Source organism: Vanellus vanellus (assembly GCF_965231255.1).
Source record: "Vanellus vanellus genome assembly, chromosome: 1".
In the NCBI taxonomy this organism is placed as follows: domain Eukaryota; kingdom Metazoa; phylum Chordata; class Aves; order Charadriiformes; family Charadriidae; genus Vanellus; species Vanellus vanellus.
In genome coordinates this window covers 48,477,392-48,495,553 of record NC_138905.1, presented here as the reverse complement: position 1 = coordinate 48,495,553, position 18,162 = coordinate 48,477,392, and the positions used below count along the sequence as shown (strand labels likewise).

The 18,162-nt window shown below is 34.0% G+C and overlaps 1 protein-coding gene across 1 annotated transcript in view; it reads left to right on the top strand.

Annotated features, from left to right (window-relative positions):
* Positions 1-18,162, top strand: part of LOC309669818 (centrosomal protein of 290 kDa-like) — a 57,907-nt gene that overhangs the window by 22,324 nt on the left and 17,421 nt on the right. The window contains exons 24-40 of the mRNA XM_082480597.1: positions 997-1,099; positions 3,735-3,965; positions 4,446-4,619; positions 6,158-6,273; positions 7,115-7,319; positions 9,156-9,307; positions 10,278-10,389; positions 11,128-11,583; positions 12,690-12,854; positions 13,097-13,204; positions 13,292-13,426; positions 14,091-14,357; positions 15,518-15,625; positions 16,214-16,413; positions 17,101-17,314; positions 17,513-17,650; positions 17,750-17,971. Coding sequence (XP_082336723.1) covers positions 997-1,099; positions 3,735-3,965; positions 4,446-4,619; positions 6,158-6,273; positions 7,115-7,319; positions 9,156-9,307; positions 10,278-10,389; positions 11,128-11,583; positions 12,690-12,854; positions 13,097-13,204; positions 13,292-13,426; positions 14,091-14,357; positions 15,518-15,625; positions 16,214-16,413; positions 17,101-17,314; positions 17,513-17,650; positions 17,750-17,971 — 3,106 coding nt within the window. The remainder of the gene's footprint in view (positions 1-996; positions 1,100-3,734; positions 3,966-4,445; positions 4,620-6,157; positions 6,274-7,114; positions 7,320-9,155; positions 9,308-10,277; positions 10,390-11,127; positions 11,584-12,689; positions 12,855-13,096; positions 13,205-13,291; positions 13,427-14,090; positions 14,358-15,517; positions 15,626-16,213; positions 16,414-17,100; positions 17,315-17,512; positions 17,651-17,749; positions 17,972-18,162) is intronic.

The following is an 18,162-nucleotide window of genomic DNA, read 5'->3' as shown; positions in this document are numbered from 1 at the left end:
TGTAATAGAAAGATTTGCAAAACCATTGAAAAAAATTGAGTTAATAGTACAACCATTGCCTGCCCTTTTGTTTAGAAGTCTGATCTCTAATGCAGAATTTGGATATGGGAAGCCTAAGTTTAATTCTGTCCACTTCTTGAGGGAAATTTGAACCGACATCTGTTAAAGAAAAAGCCAACTGCTATGCTGTGGGGAATTCTTAGACCGTGAGCAAGCAATCTTTTCCCTATGATACTGTAGCACTGTGTATGATTAATTAAAAATACTTCAAAATCAACTTAGGAATTCTGTCCCTCGGGAACTGCAGAAGCTTTGTTCCCCTTGCAAGTTGTCCCTTTTAGCTAATCAATGTTCAAGTGCTTCATGCAAAGGAAACCGTCATGGAAAGAGTCATTGATTATTTGCCAAAACATTTTATCTAGCTTTAAATCTCGTCAGCCAAATTCTGATTGTGAATTCACAATTGTGAATACCTGCTGAAATCTGCTGGGCTTAGTCTACTTCAAAAAGAAAAGGCCCATTTCCAGGCTTAGAGCATAGAATTGCTGGTAGTATGATTTTTGTCTTCCTTCCTGTTTCCAGAGAGGTGTTTAAAGTGGAAATGTTTTTATTTGCAAAGTTTTAAACTTTGCCTATTTTTACAAAGACATGTGCAAGAAAGTAATTTGAAATACAAGTGTGTAATTTAAAGCAGATTAAATCCCGTGTGTCTATATTTTTGGGGAGTAAGGCATCTCTATCTCTGCACTATAGTACGCATGTGAAGAAGAGAGAAAATACTTTAAGAATTATTTTCATCATTAAACCAGCTGCAGCCTAAAGAGAGGGGATAGTTTTTTAGTAATACAGATACTTTTTATAATGTCTTTTTCAAATTATGTTACTGCTACAAATAAGTATCTTGGTTTGCAGTATTTCAGGATTGCTGTTTTAGTTACAGTTTTAAAAATCAAGTCTTTCATCATTCTAAATGAAAATATTTAATTACTATTTTAGTCAGAAGGAAAGCTGGCAGAAAGAATCAGAAGATATGAAAGAGGAAAAGAAAAAGCTAGAAGAGCAAAAAGAACAGGATGCTACAAAAATAAAGGCATATTCTGTAAGTAGTTTTGTTGCTTTCATTTTTCAAAAAGGTTTTAATACATAGCACAGAGGTTTTAATACAGTACTGTAATTTGTTAGATGGGGAACATGTTGCATGGAAAAACTGCTCAGTTCAAATCAAATCAGAAGGGAAGTGGTTTTTTGATTTATTAGTGGGATGTAAATAACTGACAATCAGTGAACTATACATTCAGAATCATTATCAACAGTATAAAAGATAGATCCCAATATTAAGACACATACAAAATGTTACTATAGACCTAAAAATCTCTAAGCATCATTCAGGAATTAATCCCAAATATTTCTCATCCCACACATCCACATTCACTCATCCATATTCACTTCCTGGCCCCTTCAGGTTACAGGCGCACACCCCCTCTCCTGAGAGTGCAGGTTCACGGTGTACACATACGTCTTGTGTGTGCTCCGGGGTTCTGTGTACCCATGGGGTTGCTCTGGTGTTCTGTCTGTCTGTGCACCTCCCTGTAGCCTGCTAATCCATGCGCTGGTGAGAAGTTGCCCCAGGAGGTCACATACACACCCCCGGGGTTATGGGTCCTTGCTTGCTGCACTTGGTACCACCAGTCCGTTCACTGGAGTGCCGAGGGTCATGGTGTCCAGCAGGGCGGAAGCGCCCACATCTGCAGAGAGAGTGGGAAAACTAAACTTCTTTTATACTAATTTTCAAGCTGACTACTTCTTTATTTCAAGTCTCTAATTTTATGGTTACTATTCAGTCTAGTTGGTGGTCATCTTCCTCTTTATCAGATTTGAGCAAATGCCCTCACAGACAGCCTCAGGTATTCTGTTCACACACACTATTTACACTGCTCTCTTAATAGCAGGTGTTAAGAGAGGAGCAGTGCAGGCACCCCCGTGGAAAACACATTAATTTATACTAAGAATTAAGGTTATTACTTTGAATTCCATCTTATTTGTATATATTTGTTAATTTGTATGTATCAGTATTTCAAAAACAGGAAATAAAATTAATCTTTCTACCAAGACTGAATTCAATATCCTATTAAGAAAAGAGAAAAATAACTTTTCAAGAAGAAGGTATTTAAAACTTCCTGGAATTGATGCAGGTTCCTAATCACAGACATAGCACAATGGGTTTCTTTGGGCAGATATCCAAAGCTGCCAAATATGACAGAAGACATATGGGACACACGTGTCCTTTTGGAGAAGCAGGCACAGGGCAAGGATATCACAGGATCTTGAAAATTACTGTGGACGCCTAAGTGCAGGCGGCTGAGTTCTCACCCTTTTCTCCTGCTGAGGGGTAACTGTAGTGTTGTGTGGTCCTACTTATAATCTCGTTTATAACTGTAATTGATTTGCAAAATAATTGTATCCTGAGGCAATTACATCTAAATCTATTTCTAGAAAAGTGAAATTGGAATTGTTTTGCAGATGATTCTACTGTTTAAAAAAATGAGAGAGAGAGCACACGTGCCATCTTAGTTAATTTGTTCAGCATCTTATTCTGCATTTCCAGAGTCACAGGAGTAGATTGTAGCAGGATTAAGCTATTTCTGGGGTTTAAATGTCTTTAAAATATAATTGAGTTTTATGATGTTAGCGGTGCTATCTAAGTATTGCTGAGATCTTTTAAGAAATTACCGTTTCCCAATAGCTTTTGTTTCCAGACACACATATTATGCAAAGATAAGAAATACATACGGTTATTTAGTATGATTTTTTGTTAGTATATAATTTTGGTTAGAATTAGGTGAACATTTTCAGATTAAACATCTCTCTGAAATTAATTCACTGTGAGTGATCAATGAAAATGTGTTACTTGCTCTTAAAATCTTAAGAGAAAGAGTCTTCTTGATCAGAAAAGCCAAATCTTTGCCAGTTGTCACAGAACTAGATTTTTTTCATGGCTTCAGGCTTCCAGGACTCTGGAGTTTTTTTCTAGCTACCTGCTCACTCTACTTCATTAGGCTCCTAGGAATCTTGAATTGTACAGCTCCAATTTCTACTCTCTGTCACCTTGGCATGCTGATATGTGCGACAGCAAAACTAAAGCTCACATGCTTTCTGCAACCTGAGTTGCTGTAGTTCCCTCTCCCCTCTGCCCCACCCCTCCTCGGATTTATACAAGCATGCAGACACGTGTGTGTGCGCACATACACACAAACACGTGCATATTTCAATAGGAGGGGTCCTGGTTTGATCCTCAAAATAGGACATCGCTAGTGTTTGTTAGGAACCACAGGAATTCTATTTGGCTTAGAAAATTGTTCCAATACATTTGTTTTGATTCTGGTAGAAGGAAGGAAGACTGATGGCAATGTATGCAGAGAATTATTTTTTGTTCTAAATTTTGAAAATATTAGCATTAACTAAAATTCCTATTTGTCAGTCAGATGTATTTAAGCTTCTGTTCCTGAGAAACTAATGATTTTGAAGATCTAAACTTTTTCTTTTCTTAAGATAGAATATTGTATGCTTATGCATGTGTTGAGTGTATCTATATATTTTATTAGCAAAAAGAAATTATTTCAGACAGATTAACAAGATTTTTACACTAGGTTAAAAAATGTACAAGAAAGCTTGTCTGCCTAGTTAAGTTTTACAATATTTCTGTAAAGGGTTCTTGTTGAAAAATTATTTTACAGAATTTACTCAGTGCACTTCAGCTGGATCCTGATGAAACAAAAAAAGTACTTGCAGAAAATAATAGAAAAATAACCGTTTTACGAGTTAATGAAAAGTCACTAACAAGGCAGTGTACCGCTTTACTTGAAACGGAACGACATCTTAGGAAAGAAAATGAGAAACTAAAGGGTGAAATAACACACATGGAGACTGCAGTTCTAGGAAAGATTGGAAACTTGCAACGATTCAAGGTATAGTTTATAGTAGTAATAGTACACATTTTTATTTTTACAATTTGGCAATAAATAGTACACATTTTTATTTTTACAATTTGGCAATAAATACACTTTTTTTAAACGGAGGCAGTACTAGTCTCTTGAATGCATTCAACAAGTTTATTGAAAGTGTCATATGAAACCAAATCTTACAAATCGCCTTATGGGTTGCTAGGGCCTATGTTACCTCATCTTCATAAAATATGTTTTTGACAGTGCCTTATGATTGAGAGGCAACTATTGATAAAATTACTCAGAGGGTTGGAACACCAGAGAAATTATGTCAATGATTGTCGCAAGCAATTTATAAAGATGGACAGTAATTTAGTAAAATAAACCAGTATCATGTTCTAAAGCATTGTACTAAGTGGTATTCTTTTTCCATGGAGTAATTTCATTTTTTCTGTTTAAAGATCTAGCAGACCTTGTAACTCATTGTGTTGATTATTTTCATAGGAAATGGCTAGCTTTAAGATTGCAGCTCTGCAAAAAGTGTTGGATGGTAGCGTGCCATTGTCTGAGCTAGAACTGGCTAATAAGCAGTATAATGAATTAACTCTTAAATACAGAGATATGTTACAAAAAGATAACTTGCTCGTCCAACGAACAACAAACATGGAACACATGGAGGTAATGTTTGTGTTATGTTTGAACCCTAAGAGAAAAAAAAATCTCATTACATTTTTTTTTCTGCATTGTTTTTTGTTCTCACTTAATAGAAAGATAGAATGGAACTCCCAACACTAAAACTGCTGGTTATAACAGTTCCATACTGGGCATGAGATGCTGGAGCCAGTCTTACCTATCAAATTTTAATTTGCTTACCTGGTATTTTTCAGTGGATTAAGAAACATACACAAAGTCCCAGATTTTATTTCAATGGGCGTACATAGAAACATTTTGATTAATTGCATTGGTGGATTTGGTTGTTTGCTTTTTAAGTTAAGCTCTGCGTATGTTCCCTCGCAAATTATTTTTAGTTTTTGGTTACCAAAATAAGCCTGGCAGAAGGAATATTTGCTACCATCTTCAGTTTTGGAGGTCATAAGGAAAGTAAAATGAGTGTAAACACTTTCAAAGGTTTCTGCCAAAGTAAGTGCTCCTAGTAATTCTTAACTTACAAGAATGAAATTTTCAGTTCCAAAAGGGCAGTAAACCTTTGCAATTTTACTTTAATAAAAAAAAATAAATAACCAAAGATTGTTCACAATGTGTTTGCAAAATATCATAGGGACTGCAAATGTGTAGCTATTCCTTTGAAGTAGGAGGGGGCTTCCTTTCAAGAACTGTGAAGATGGCTTCAAAGATACATTACTACCTCCCGCTTTTCATTCATGTCAGAAATAATAGTCAAAAAAAGTAGTAGTTTAACTAGTAGTTAAAGCTCATGTCATGTTCTTGTCTGTTGGGTTTCTGTGGTTGATAAGGGTTAAGTACATGTGGTGGGTAGATTTACTGAACTATTAAATTTGCTTGGGAGCAGATAGGTGCATTTGTGTTAGCTACAGAATAAATGATTCTTTCTCTATTTTATGAAATGTTGTGTGTATGAAAGCTTGCATTGCCTATTTCAGCAATTTCACAGAGCTAGAGAATCATTTATCAATAGCAAACTAAAAATGTGTGAAAACTAGAAATTGGAAATTAATATGAAGAATTCAATTTGGTTTAATGTTTAAGGTGGAAATTTTTGTTTCTATTTGGAGGAGTGAAGGAACACTTACAAAACTATGTTTGGCATCATATTAGATGCCTACAAGAGCTAAAAGGAGTATATGGTCTGTCTCAAACATGCATTTATGTGCAGGATGAAATATCCTGTGCGGGATGAAATATCCTCTAGACGTAATTCTTCCTTTCCTATTGTTAATGAGATGTTTAGTATAACAACCATAGATTTCCTCATCTAATTCTAGACACTCTAGCAATCACAGTGACTGATGATAAATATTCATGGTAATAGTAGTTGACAGTAAGATACAACATAGAGAGCAAAGACTGGCATTTTTATAGTTAGGAGGAAACTTACGTTCTTGTGTTGCCATATATATAGGTTATGGGTTGTGCGTAGGCAAAATCTGTTAATTTAAAAGATTTTATAGATACTAGACATCAAATCTGCTACAGTTAAATAGTTTGCTATTATATTGCAACTCTTTGTCATACAGCATGAGAATGAATCCTTGAAAGCACAGATAAATTTATTGAATAAGGAACTGGAGATCACGAAAGAGAAACTTCACACAGTAGAACAGGCGTGGGAACAGATGAGTAAGCTGGGCAAGTATGAATGTTATATTATGACATTAAAAATCAAATGGTACGTCCTGAGTAAAAGTAATATTTTAAAACGTTTTAAAATAGATTTATCTTAAAATTAACCTACCCAAAAAGTCAAAACTATTCATTAATGGTCTTAAATTGTTTTTTGGTGAATTTCCTTTTTTTCGTTTGTTTCATTTTATTTATCTATTTGACCAAAACCAAGTTTGGTATTTTCATCTGGAAACTGTTCTACATTGACTTTTTTTGTGTTACTGGGTCAAGGATTTAAAAGCTGGAATCTGTAAAGAACCATCACCTGTTGTGTTTGTTTTTTTTTTTTTTTTTAATTATTTTTTAATAAGGTGCAATAGTTTCTAACTTGATTATCAGTCAAAGTACTTCAAAGGTTGTCAGGAAAATGATTTCTTTTTCCTGGTTCATGTTCTGTAACAGAGTATTTTTTCTTGATAGCTGGGGCTGCTTTGTGTACAGTTTGTTTTCCCATTATTCAAGAACTCATCCACATCTGTTCCTTTTACAGATTTTAAATTAAATTTCCTGAAGATTTACCAGCTGAATTAAGGATAAAGTGAAAGGCTACACTGAAAATAGTTATCAGTCTTAAGAACCATGGTTGCAGATAAACCAATTTATAATTGATAATAGCATTTTATTCAAATTAGATACTTTTCAAACATGTAATAAGGCAAGATAACCATGCCTCCGGTTTAAAACAGGTGTTTTGATAAATTTTATCTGCCAGAGATAAAGCAAAACTCATGTTCTGTTTCATGGTGCAAATAATTTTCGTGGTTGAATCAGCTTGTGTATTTCCTAATTTAAATATTTTTTAATGTAAGGGATGACAATGCCATGGACAAGGCCACAAAAGCAATAACCAACAGTGAGATTTTATCCATTTCTAAGAAAATCACAATGTTGGAAATGAAGGAACTAAATGAAAGACAGAGAGCAGAACATTCACAACGAATGTATGAACATTTAAGGAATACTGTAAAACAAATAGAAGAACGTAATTTTGAATTGGAAACAAAATTTGCTGAGGTAAATCTGTGGGGATGTAACAACATAATTTGACACATCTTAAAAGCATATTTTTGATCTTTTCAAAAAGTATTAATCTATTTTGTATCACAACTGGGAAATAAGTTTATGATGCAAAATATAGCTGCCTTTAAGAGCTGCAATTTTGCATGCACAGGACATTTGTAAAAAATATAACTAATTAATTTGTCAGTAGTTTATTTCAAACATTAGTTAATCTCTGTAAAACACATGATTAGCATCTTGACATTTTGCTAGTTTTTCAGTAGACTGCTAGAAAAAAAGTCTGTTCTTGACCTGTTTTTTCTTGTTTCTAATTCATGTGATCCCTTTTCTGCTAATTTTCCCTTAATTACCAATGATTCAAAAAACGTTAGACCTTTACATCCCTTTTGCAAATGACAGTGTCATGATTCTGTTACAGACTGGCTGTGTCCTCTGTCACGTGCCAAATGCTATCTGTAACACAGGAATAGAAAGGCAGTCATGTGCCATTGAAGCTGATGATCCTTGGTATTCTTCTCATATCAGTCTTCATCTTGGGGACTTTTTTGTCCCCACTATTCATATTTGAAGTTTGTTCCATAAATTCATTATTTAATAGTAGACTTTGTTATAATTTCCAGTCTAAATTTATTTATAGGCAGTTGTAGACACTTGTTCTTGTGCCAGTATTGACAATTTCAACACAAAGGAAGAAAAAGAACAGTTATGTTGACAGGAATATTGATAGATTGTATTCATTCCCCCTCCTTGTGCTTTGCCAGACTTTAGCGTAGCTATTTTAGATTGCTGTTGTCTGGACTCCTCATTTCTCTTTTTAGTAGTGTTTGTTACACTGTTTTGATTTGCATTGATTTGGGACATGGAGTAACTGAAAGCGTATAAACCTTTTCAGCAGCAGGATTGTTAAAGCCTTTTCTGATGGCATGACTTCTTTTATTTCATTAAGAAATACCTCAGGTGATACACCCTAGGATCACATTTCCCTTTTTTGCTTTTGCCTGTATTATTATCTGTCTTGCAATGCATTTAGGTCTGCTAGTCTTCCTTCATTTTGAGTTGATGAACTCCTAATGCCCCGATTTTTTCTTACCAGTTCCTCTGCGCATCCATTTTTTCTCATTCTGCAGCTCCAGGACATACATTATCTGTTTCATATACTCCTGTCGGTGGCTCCTAATCTGGTATTATAGATACCTCAGGAATTAATTCCTGAGGCTTCTCTATGTTGCCTAGTGCTTTTCAAATATCTATCTTTTCTTAATGCTCTTTGGTTTGAATTGAAATATTGGTTACTCAGTATTTAATACTAAATTTGAAAAATGAGTGTGCTTGAAAGAATATCACTTAATTATGAAAGTTCTTTTTAGAAAGAACAAAAGAACTACACTATTGTGAGTCTTGACACTTATTACCTGTATTTGTGTTAGCAATCCTAATATACTAGATAATAGAGAAATGTATAAGTAAGACTGTTCATTTCCTAAAGAGTTTACAGTATTAGTCTTTTTTTTTCTTTTTTTCTTATCTTAGTTTAAGAGCAAGATATTGCAGTAATAGTTTTAAGAAAATTCGTTAAGAAAAATTGTGTTTAATTTAGAATCCTGTTCTGTGCCGGCCTGTGTATCTGTTCCTATGTGTATGCAATGCTGCAAACAAAAAGACGTTTAAGCAGAGAGGCAAGGAAACTGTTTTCTGAACACAGCTGAATACTGTTTTGTAATGACTAAAAAAGAAAAGATAATTTTGGCACTGCTTTTTCTTTGCAGGCTTGGGAGCAGTTGTGTGCTTAGGGTACCATTTTGTTTGTTTCTCATTTTGTTTGTTTTTAAGCTCACCAAAATCAACTTTGAGGCACAGAAAGTAGAACAGGAATTAAGAGATGAACTGTCAAAGAGTGTAAGTAAGGCAGTAAGTGATGCAGATAGACGACAAATTGTGGACCTAGAGAAGCGCGAGATGGAGCTCAAGATTGAAGTATCAAAGTAAGTAAAGTAACAAATTTTGAATGCAGTATGTTTAGAAGCATGCAAAAATTTAGGCTGTGTAGGCTTATGTAATACACTACTTATGTATTACTAACAGATAATTTTCAACGCCTAATTCTTTGGCATTTATATATGCCAAATTTGGAATTGAAAATTAACCATTTAATTCATGACTATAAAGAAAGTAATTAGCTTCATTTTGATTTGAACAAGGAATTAATTGCTGGCCTGGATAGACATGGGTAAGTGTGGACTTGGATACTTATTACTAGTATTTTTAAACTAATTAATCAAGTTTTATCTTGTTTCTGTGCCACAACCTACCTTAAATGTATGAAAATCTCATAAAAGAAATCGGAAAGCAATTCTTACTTTCAAAGAGTCGGATATCTCAAAGATTCAGCTGCCGTGGGGTGGTTGCCACTTACTTAAAACAGGGTAACTTTGTACGCATAAATTGAAAAACTGACCTTTTTAGCTATGTTAATATGGACATTTGTCTCTGAGTAAATAATGTAACCTTTTATATTCCTAAAAAAGCAAAATTTGTGGGCATATTTGCAGTGATTTTTGACACTGAAAATGTGTGATTAGACTTGGGTAAGCAGAGAATGGAATTGAAAGTGAAACTTTTTGACCATTTATGTCCTGAAGTGGGAGAGAAATAGAGGGCAGAGATGGTTAGTTCAGGTAAAAACTGTGTCATTGTTTTGCCGGTGTAGGTTACTGCTAGCAAACTTCTGTATAACTTCCAGGAAAATGTCCTGTGAAAAAGTTGAGTGACAATACAGAAGAATTTTCATAACAAGGACAGATTAGTAGAGAAGAGTATGCTGAAAAAAACAATGTCTTCAAATGTTTTGATATGAGGAAACATGCTAGACGTCTTTTCTTAGCATCTTCTATGTAGAAAAAATAGGTTATTCAGTGGTATCAAGTGACACAATACTCTTGTTTTCCCTGCAAGGTTAAGAGAACTGTCTGATGTAGCAAAAATGCAGGTTGAAGCTCTGGAGGCACGCCAGCAGTACAGAGATAAAGAAGTGGAATCTCTTAGAATGCAAATTTTAGACTATCAGGTAAAATTCAACCTTTATTTACACTGCAGTTTGGATATTTTCCCCTGGGGCGAGAAGAAATGAAGTAATTTTACAGTGAATTAGGAAACTGCAGAAGTATTTCAGAAGGATCTTAACAAGGTAGTCCTTGTAGTGGCCATACCCTTTCAAGAATTCTTTATTACGTAATTATCCCCTTCGCCGTTGTTTTTCATTTCTAGCTGTACAGCTATTACAGATCCTGAGTTTTTTTCCAAGTTATCTAGGTAATATTTATTCCTCTATGATTTATAGCCCGTGGTCAATATTTAAATATAATATCAGGAGAGTTTGATCGTTTTTTACAAGGCAAGCAATGACTTGCAAAGTTTTGCGATATGCTTACTCTATTGCTTTGTTATTAGCTGAAACAATTTCTTGGGGTTTGTTTTCATGTTCTAGAATGGTTTGAGTCCATAAATACAACACTTTTGTCAGCTTTTACATTACCATATTTTCTAAGTTTAGGCATTTTGGAAAGAGAAAGACACACTTTTTAAGATCAGTATCTGAAGAGGTGTACTTCTAAACTGTGACTAAAGAAACAACAGTGGCAACATAAAAAGCTGTTTTTAGAGGCTAATTCTTGCTCTTACCTATGGACTAAAATGCATGCAATATATAAAATTAAAAAAAAAAACAAACTTGTTTATATTTACATATACACCTCATTAACATTTAAAATGAAAAATAAATTTGTTCTATATATTTTGTTCTTAGGCACAGTCAGATGAAAAAGCTGTTATTGCAAAACTGCATCAACATATCATAGCCCTTCAAGGTAGTGAATCTGTTGCTGTAGGCAAATTGGAGACGCTTAAATTGAAACTACAGAAGATGGAGATCCATAATCTACGTTTAGAGCAGAAGCTTGATGAGAGAGAGCAAGCCTTATATTTTGCCCGACTGGAAGGAAGAAATAGAGTCAAACATCTACAACAGACAGTTCAGTCTTTGCGGCGACAGTTTAGTGGTGCTCTGCCTTTAGCACAGCAAGAAAAATTCTCTAAAACAATGATTCAGCTACAGAATGACAAACTGAAGATTCTGGAAGAAGCTCAGCATGCCCAGCAGGAGCGTCGAAATGCAGAAAACAGAGCATTAGAGATGGAGTTAAAACTGAAAAGTTTAGAGGAATTAGTAAGTGCATTGAAGGATACAAGAGGAGCTCAAAAGGTTTGCTATTTTACAACTTTGAATAGCTTTGTTTATCTGATCTGCATTTAAATTACAGTTCAGTTCAGCTTGTTCCCTAGGCATCTGTTTTAATGTAGAACTTAATGATATCAAAATACACTTTGTTAGAATATGACAGCTGTCTGTCTTTGTTTTCCTGTTTTAAAAAAGTAATACATCATTAGTTATTTGCCCTGTAAAAGTCAGTGCAGTCATATTTACTAATTTTTTTTTGTGCCCAATTAAGTGGCATAGAAGTAGAAGCTAACTATGAATTCAGTTATATTAAGTTGCATTAATTTATGAATTGAAGTAAATTATGAATAAAATTAAATTAAACACAGGGTAGCATTCTGAAGTTCTGTTCCATGAGCTTGTATTGAAATCTTCACTACAAATCCGTGTCTTTTTAAATAAATCCAGGGGCAGTAATTTAGGCAGAATGGTCAGAAATGTTATTATACTCAGTAATTCTACTTAATCATAATTTGCTATTGTAAACAATGTTGCCTTGAAATCTGAATAAGGCTTTCTCATTTCTCGTCCAGATCACTGTGCATTACGTAATATGGTTATATCTGTCATGACTAAAGATGTCTGCATGTAAGCAATGGTTGTAACGCTCTTGGCTTGTTTTAGTTTTAAGGCAGTTTTCAAATATTTTTCTAGACCATTTTGACATAAATATGTCTGTTATTCTTAGTACATTTGCATTTTTGAACACATACAGTTTTAAATGGTGTTTTAAAATCTTTTACTGTTTTGGAAAAGTCAACCAAGCTTCTTGCATGCTTTTTTTCTTCAGTCTGGACAGATGCATAGGGTATAGCTTAGTTAGGTAATTTGAAAATTATTTGCAATGCACTTCCGTCAGCGTAGGGGAAGCCTGTTGCCTCTCTAATTGTCTGCTGCAGTCGTTCCTCTTGCAGTTTCATACTCTTGCCATGCGTTCTCACTCAACAGAAGTGAAGAAGCTTAAAAAGGCAGAACTTCTCTCTTCCTGTTGATTGGATAAGTGCCATAGTGCCTCAAAGTCAAAGGGTGTAGCTGCATCTAGTTGGCCTGTGGGCTTAGTAAATATAATACTGTGTATCATTCATTATTAGGTGATTGAATGGCATATGAAGATGGAGCAACTCCACCTGCAGGAACTTAAACTCAATCGAGAGTTAGTCAAGCAAAAGGAAGAGGTGAAGTATTTGCGTAATATTATTTCTGAATATGAACGTACAATCAATAATCTGGAAGAAGAAATTGTACAGCAGAACAAGGTATGTATTTCTGCATGCTATTAGAAAAACAGCCTATTCCTTATTTCACTAAGTGATTTTTAAAAGGAAGATTCTTCCTAGTAAGTTTTAAACATAGAAGTTTGGAACTTGGTTCCATAATTCTTTTTAGTAGCACATTTGAGTATGTTACATTTTGGTACCTCTTTTTTTCTGTTTAAGTTGGATATAAAATTCCCATTGCCTTCCATAAATAAAATACCTTTATCAAACATTTGTTACAGTTTCATGAAGAAAGGCAAATGGCTTGGGACCAGAGGGAAGTAGAACTGCAGCGTCAATTAGACCTGTATGATCATCAACAAAATGAAATACTTAGTACAGCTTTAAAGGTACATGCATTGAATTAACTAAAAATAGACTCGTAAGCATGGTTTTTGGAGTTGTCAGATTACAGAAGTATGAATCTCTCTGTGCAGTTAGAAGAGGCTACAGGATCAGTTCCAGACTCTAGTTTGCCACTGCCACAACAACTTGAATTGGCTTTGAGAAAGAATCAGGAGCATATTCGAACAATCCTGGAAACTAAGGCAACCTGCAAATCACTGGAGGAGGTAATTAAATGCATAAATTATCATATAAAGGGACAAAGTTTGTATTTCTATGCCCTTAATATTTTTTTAATATAACAGATGTCTTTTTATAAATGTCACTCAAATGTGCCTATCCCTTACAAGTATTTAACAAAGAGAAAATTTAAATAATATAATCACACCATGACTAAAATGAAATATTTTTTCCATTAGAACAAATTATTGGGATTTTTTTTTTAATATTTTAGAATGTTCATTCAGTAGGGTAAGATGCTTTTGCTGTAAAAAATTCAGTTGACTATAGCTAGTTAAATTTGGTAAGTGGTACATCAAATTTAATAAGCAGCATAGCAAAATCCTTTTATCTTGGGTTGCTATATTGAAATTCTTTTACAGAAGATACTTTGTGGTTCGTAAGAAAATTGAAAACCACCACCTTCTTAATTTGGTAGCACAAAATGAGTTCCATAAGTGTCTTGTGTCAAGCAAATAATACATAAAGACATGGTAATGATATTCTGGAACTTTTTTCATCTAATAGTAAACCCATACAGTCAGAACTGCGTGCAAAATGTTTTGTGTTTATAAGTTCATTTAGACAAATCTTTTTGGTACATTTTTTAAAAAGTAAGATCTTTTTGCAGTGTTTGAATTCTGGAAATGCAACAATTGTGTTTCATTGTAGAAATTAAAAGAAAAGGAAACTGCTGTGTGGAATGCTGAACAAAATGTTTTATCAAGAGATAAAGTTATAAATGAACTAAGACTTCAATTACCTGCAACATCGGAAAGAGAGAAAATAATGACTGAATTAGGCAAACAAGAAGATGATCCAAAGTACCATCATGCCATAAAAGTTGCTCGTCAAACCATTGCAAATATGCAAGCAAGATTAAATCAAAAGGAGGAGGTGTTAAAAAGATACCAACATTTGCTTGCTAAAGCAAGAGAGGTAGTTAAACTTTTTGCATAAAATTTCTTCCATTTTTAAGTTGTTTTAGTTGATTCTTTGTTTTTCTCACTGCTAGTGAAATCTTAAAAAGTTTCTGACCTCAGAGATAACAGAGCGGAGACAATTAGTAATTTTTCATGTAGAAAGTTCATGTAGAAGTTTCTAACTTCTCAAAATAGGAGGCTTGCTCAGTCAAGAGGTTATGCATATGATGTCTGTCTAGGAATTAAATTAGCGTGACAGGAAAAAAATTAAAATTTTGCTGTGAGAAGTTGTCTCGGTATATTTAAAATTTATATGGGATTCTCCAGTACTTGCAGCAATGATCTCTGGCCTGCATCATGTAGTGTAGATGCTGTACCTGTAGAGGTACAGGAAGGACATACGTTTATGGAAAATGTGCTTCTTAAAGCACATGCTTTGTAAAGCATATTTTAAATTAAAGCATATTTTAAAGCATAAACATGGTATGTAAACATACTTTATATTATTTAAGCATACTTTATGTTCTTTATTCTTTATACCCTTAAAGCATAATTTAACGCAGAAACCTTGTGTCTAAGAGCTACTTCAAGACTGGACATGTGTCAGTTTTAGTGTCTTTGGATCAGGAACACATTTCCAAAACACATTTCCTGTCATCTTCACTTAATGTGCTTTGGTTAATGTGTGTAGCTATTTCTTCTGGGAGAAATCAAGTTTTTTGGTTTGGAACTAAACCAGAAGATGCAGTCTAAAAATGAGCCTACTGTATTCTGTCTGCTAGCAGACATTCAATCCACAGAATCACATTATATTCCAAAGTAAATAGACCTGAAAAGTATATAGTATGGATATCACTATCCATATTGGTAGTAATAGCTGGTAAAGATCTACACCAGCTGTTTTGCTCTCCAGCTCCTGTCCTGTTGCACCATACTACTTGCTACAAAGCTTAAAATAGCAATAGTGGATTTTTTCCAATAGTTTTAAAAAGGAAAAAAAAAAAAAACATTGATTATAGCAAGAAGAAAAGAATTTTAAAAATGGCTAGAATTAGAGGAAAATTTGGGGAGCCATACTGAGCAATGAGCGAGCAATCAACATGAAGGTACTGTAGTTTCATGACTTTCTGGAATACTGTGCATCAGTAGAGTGATATTTTTATTTTGAACTAACAGGAACAAGAGGAAATAGCAAAGAAGCATGAGGAAGACCTTAGAGTTCTACACCAGAAGTTAAATTTGCTTACTGACAATTCCCTTAATAAATTCAAACAGACTGCTTTGGTAAGTTATGTGTATTTGTGGGATTAGTGAATTTGTTCCCAAATTTTTAAAATTGTTGCTCAAAAGAACAGCTTTGCAGTCAAAAGTAAATAATAAACAATGACAGCAAAAATAAACGGATGGTTGGTACAGAATTATTGTATTATTCTTTAGAGAATTCGCAAGAGATGGATTAGAATTCAAGCGTAAAAAAACAAAGTTACCACCTCAGTATATATGAGCATTTTTCATATCATCCTAATTTAAGGAGGCTTCTAGGAAAGAGAGTTTATATTGTGTTTTCTGTTCTTTTCATTCAGTCTGCGGTTATGTTAAACTAACCCATTTCAATACAAATTTTCTCTTGAAACTTTATGATAAGGTGAAACTTGTATTTAACTGGTTATTCTGTGGATCATTAGATGCACACAGCTCTTTCAAACCCATGTGACTGCTTTCTTGGTGGACTAAGATTTACATCTCAGTAAATAAACTTGTTAGATATTAATGCTTGGTTATATTAAGAATTGAGTTTAAAATGCATAACTAATGTTTACCTTTGATTTACAGCTTAAAATGTTTGTCACATGCATTTGCTCTGTTTTACAGGAGTTAATGAGAAAGTCTTCTTTATCACATTCCAACAATAAACATTTCCTCCGCTTAGCTGAAATGGAACAAACTGTAGCAGAACAGGATAATTCTCTTGCTTCCCTTGTTGGAAAATTAAAGAAAACATCCTCTGATTTGGAGAAACAAAAACAAATTACTTCAATGAAAATCAAAGAGTTTGAGACTATGAGAGCCCAGTAAGTTTTTAGACTATTAACGTTAGTCACAACTGGATTAGATCAAGTCAGTTATGTATTGCTGCTACAGGACTGGTCTATCAAATTGAACATGTTTTTGCTGAATTTATATTTGGCTGAAAAAGCTAACTCAAAAGTGTTACTATGGTTGGTAATTGTATATTATTTTTACTCTGTAGCCCTTCACTGAGGCTAATATTGAAAAACTGTGGCTTGGAAAAATGCCTTTCAGTTGTTGGCTTTGTGCCATTCAGTGAAAAAGAAAGTATTCAAGGAGTCTTTGTATGAGAGTTGTCTTTAAGCTACTGTGATATTTACTGTTTTGTGGTGTTTTTTTGTTTGTTGGTTTGGTTTTTTTTCCTCATGATACGTTCATTTGGGCTTCCTGTGTAAGGAGTTTAAACTCATGAAAATTTAACCCCTGTTTAAAAGGAGAAAAGTATGGTGCTTTCTTTACCTGTTAAGGTCAGGAATTAGAATGAACAATGCTCTAATCTCATTTTGCTGATCTTCTTGAGTAATTTTCTTACTAAATGGAGGACTTCTTTGTTGAGTCAGTCTTTTTTGCTGTTTCCAAATCTGTGTGTCATTTGCTTTAACAATAATAAAATATATAACATCATATGTATTTGGAGTTTGCTGACTTAATTATTGCAATATACCCTATTAATGCTTATTTTTTATTAGGCTTCAGGAAAAGCACACAGTTGATGTGGAAAAACTAAAAGATGAATCAAATGAATTGAGGAACGTGTTATCCCAGATGGAGAAGGAACTAGCAAATGTAAAAACTGAACTAGAGATCCAAAAAGAAAAGAACAACAGAGCACCCACAGCAACGCTGAAAAACCTGGTGGAACAGCTGAAGAGCCAGTTAGCTATAAAAGAGAAGCAGCAGAAAGTTAGTCAAAAAAATTAATCCCTATGTCACATAAATGTTTAATGTTGCTTAATGCTTAAGAATTCTGTGTATTCTACAGCAGGAATTAGAATACAATTGCATAATATAACATAGTAAAATATAATTGCCTTTTCTTGTTTTGTAATGTTCATATTAGCAGCTTCTTCGCTTAAAAGAACTTCAATTTATTATTTTTAGGCTTTGAGTAAAGCACTTCTGGAACTCCGAGCAGAAATGACTGCTAACGCTGAACAGCAGATTATTTCTGCTGCGTCACAAAAAGAGGCATATATGAATGTCCAGGAGATTGTTGACAGACAAACAAAGGGGCTTATGGTGAGTACTAGGTAATATCATTGTATTGCATTGTTGTTTTGTTGATAATCCTGATTTTGGGCTTTGCTGTTTTGTTTGTTGTTTGTATTTTTCTTCTAGACACAGATAGGGGAATTAAATAATCAGATAACAAAACTTACAGATAACCTTAAAATAAGTAAAACCAGGGAAAGTTCTTTGTCTGATGAAAGGGATGAGCTGAACCAAGAACTCCAGAGGAAACAAAAAGCATTTTCTAAAATGCTGAGAGAAAAAAATGAAATGGAAAAAGAAAATGAAGAACTGAAGAAACGGATTAAGAGGCTCAACAATAGCATTCAGGTAGAAGTGATTTTTAAAAATATGTTCTATCTTGGTCAAGTTTCTGCATAGATGTGCTGGGTATGAGGGGAAAGATTAAATACTTTTGGCAGCAATTGAGACTTGATTTAAAAATGTATGTTTGCTCATCAGCTGGGTTACATGTGAGCTGTTAGCTTTTGCTGTTGGAAGCATGCCTCAAATAAAGAGAA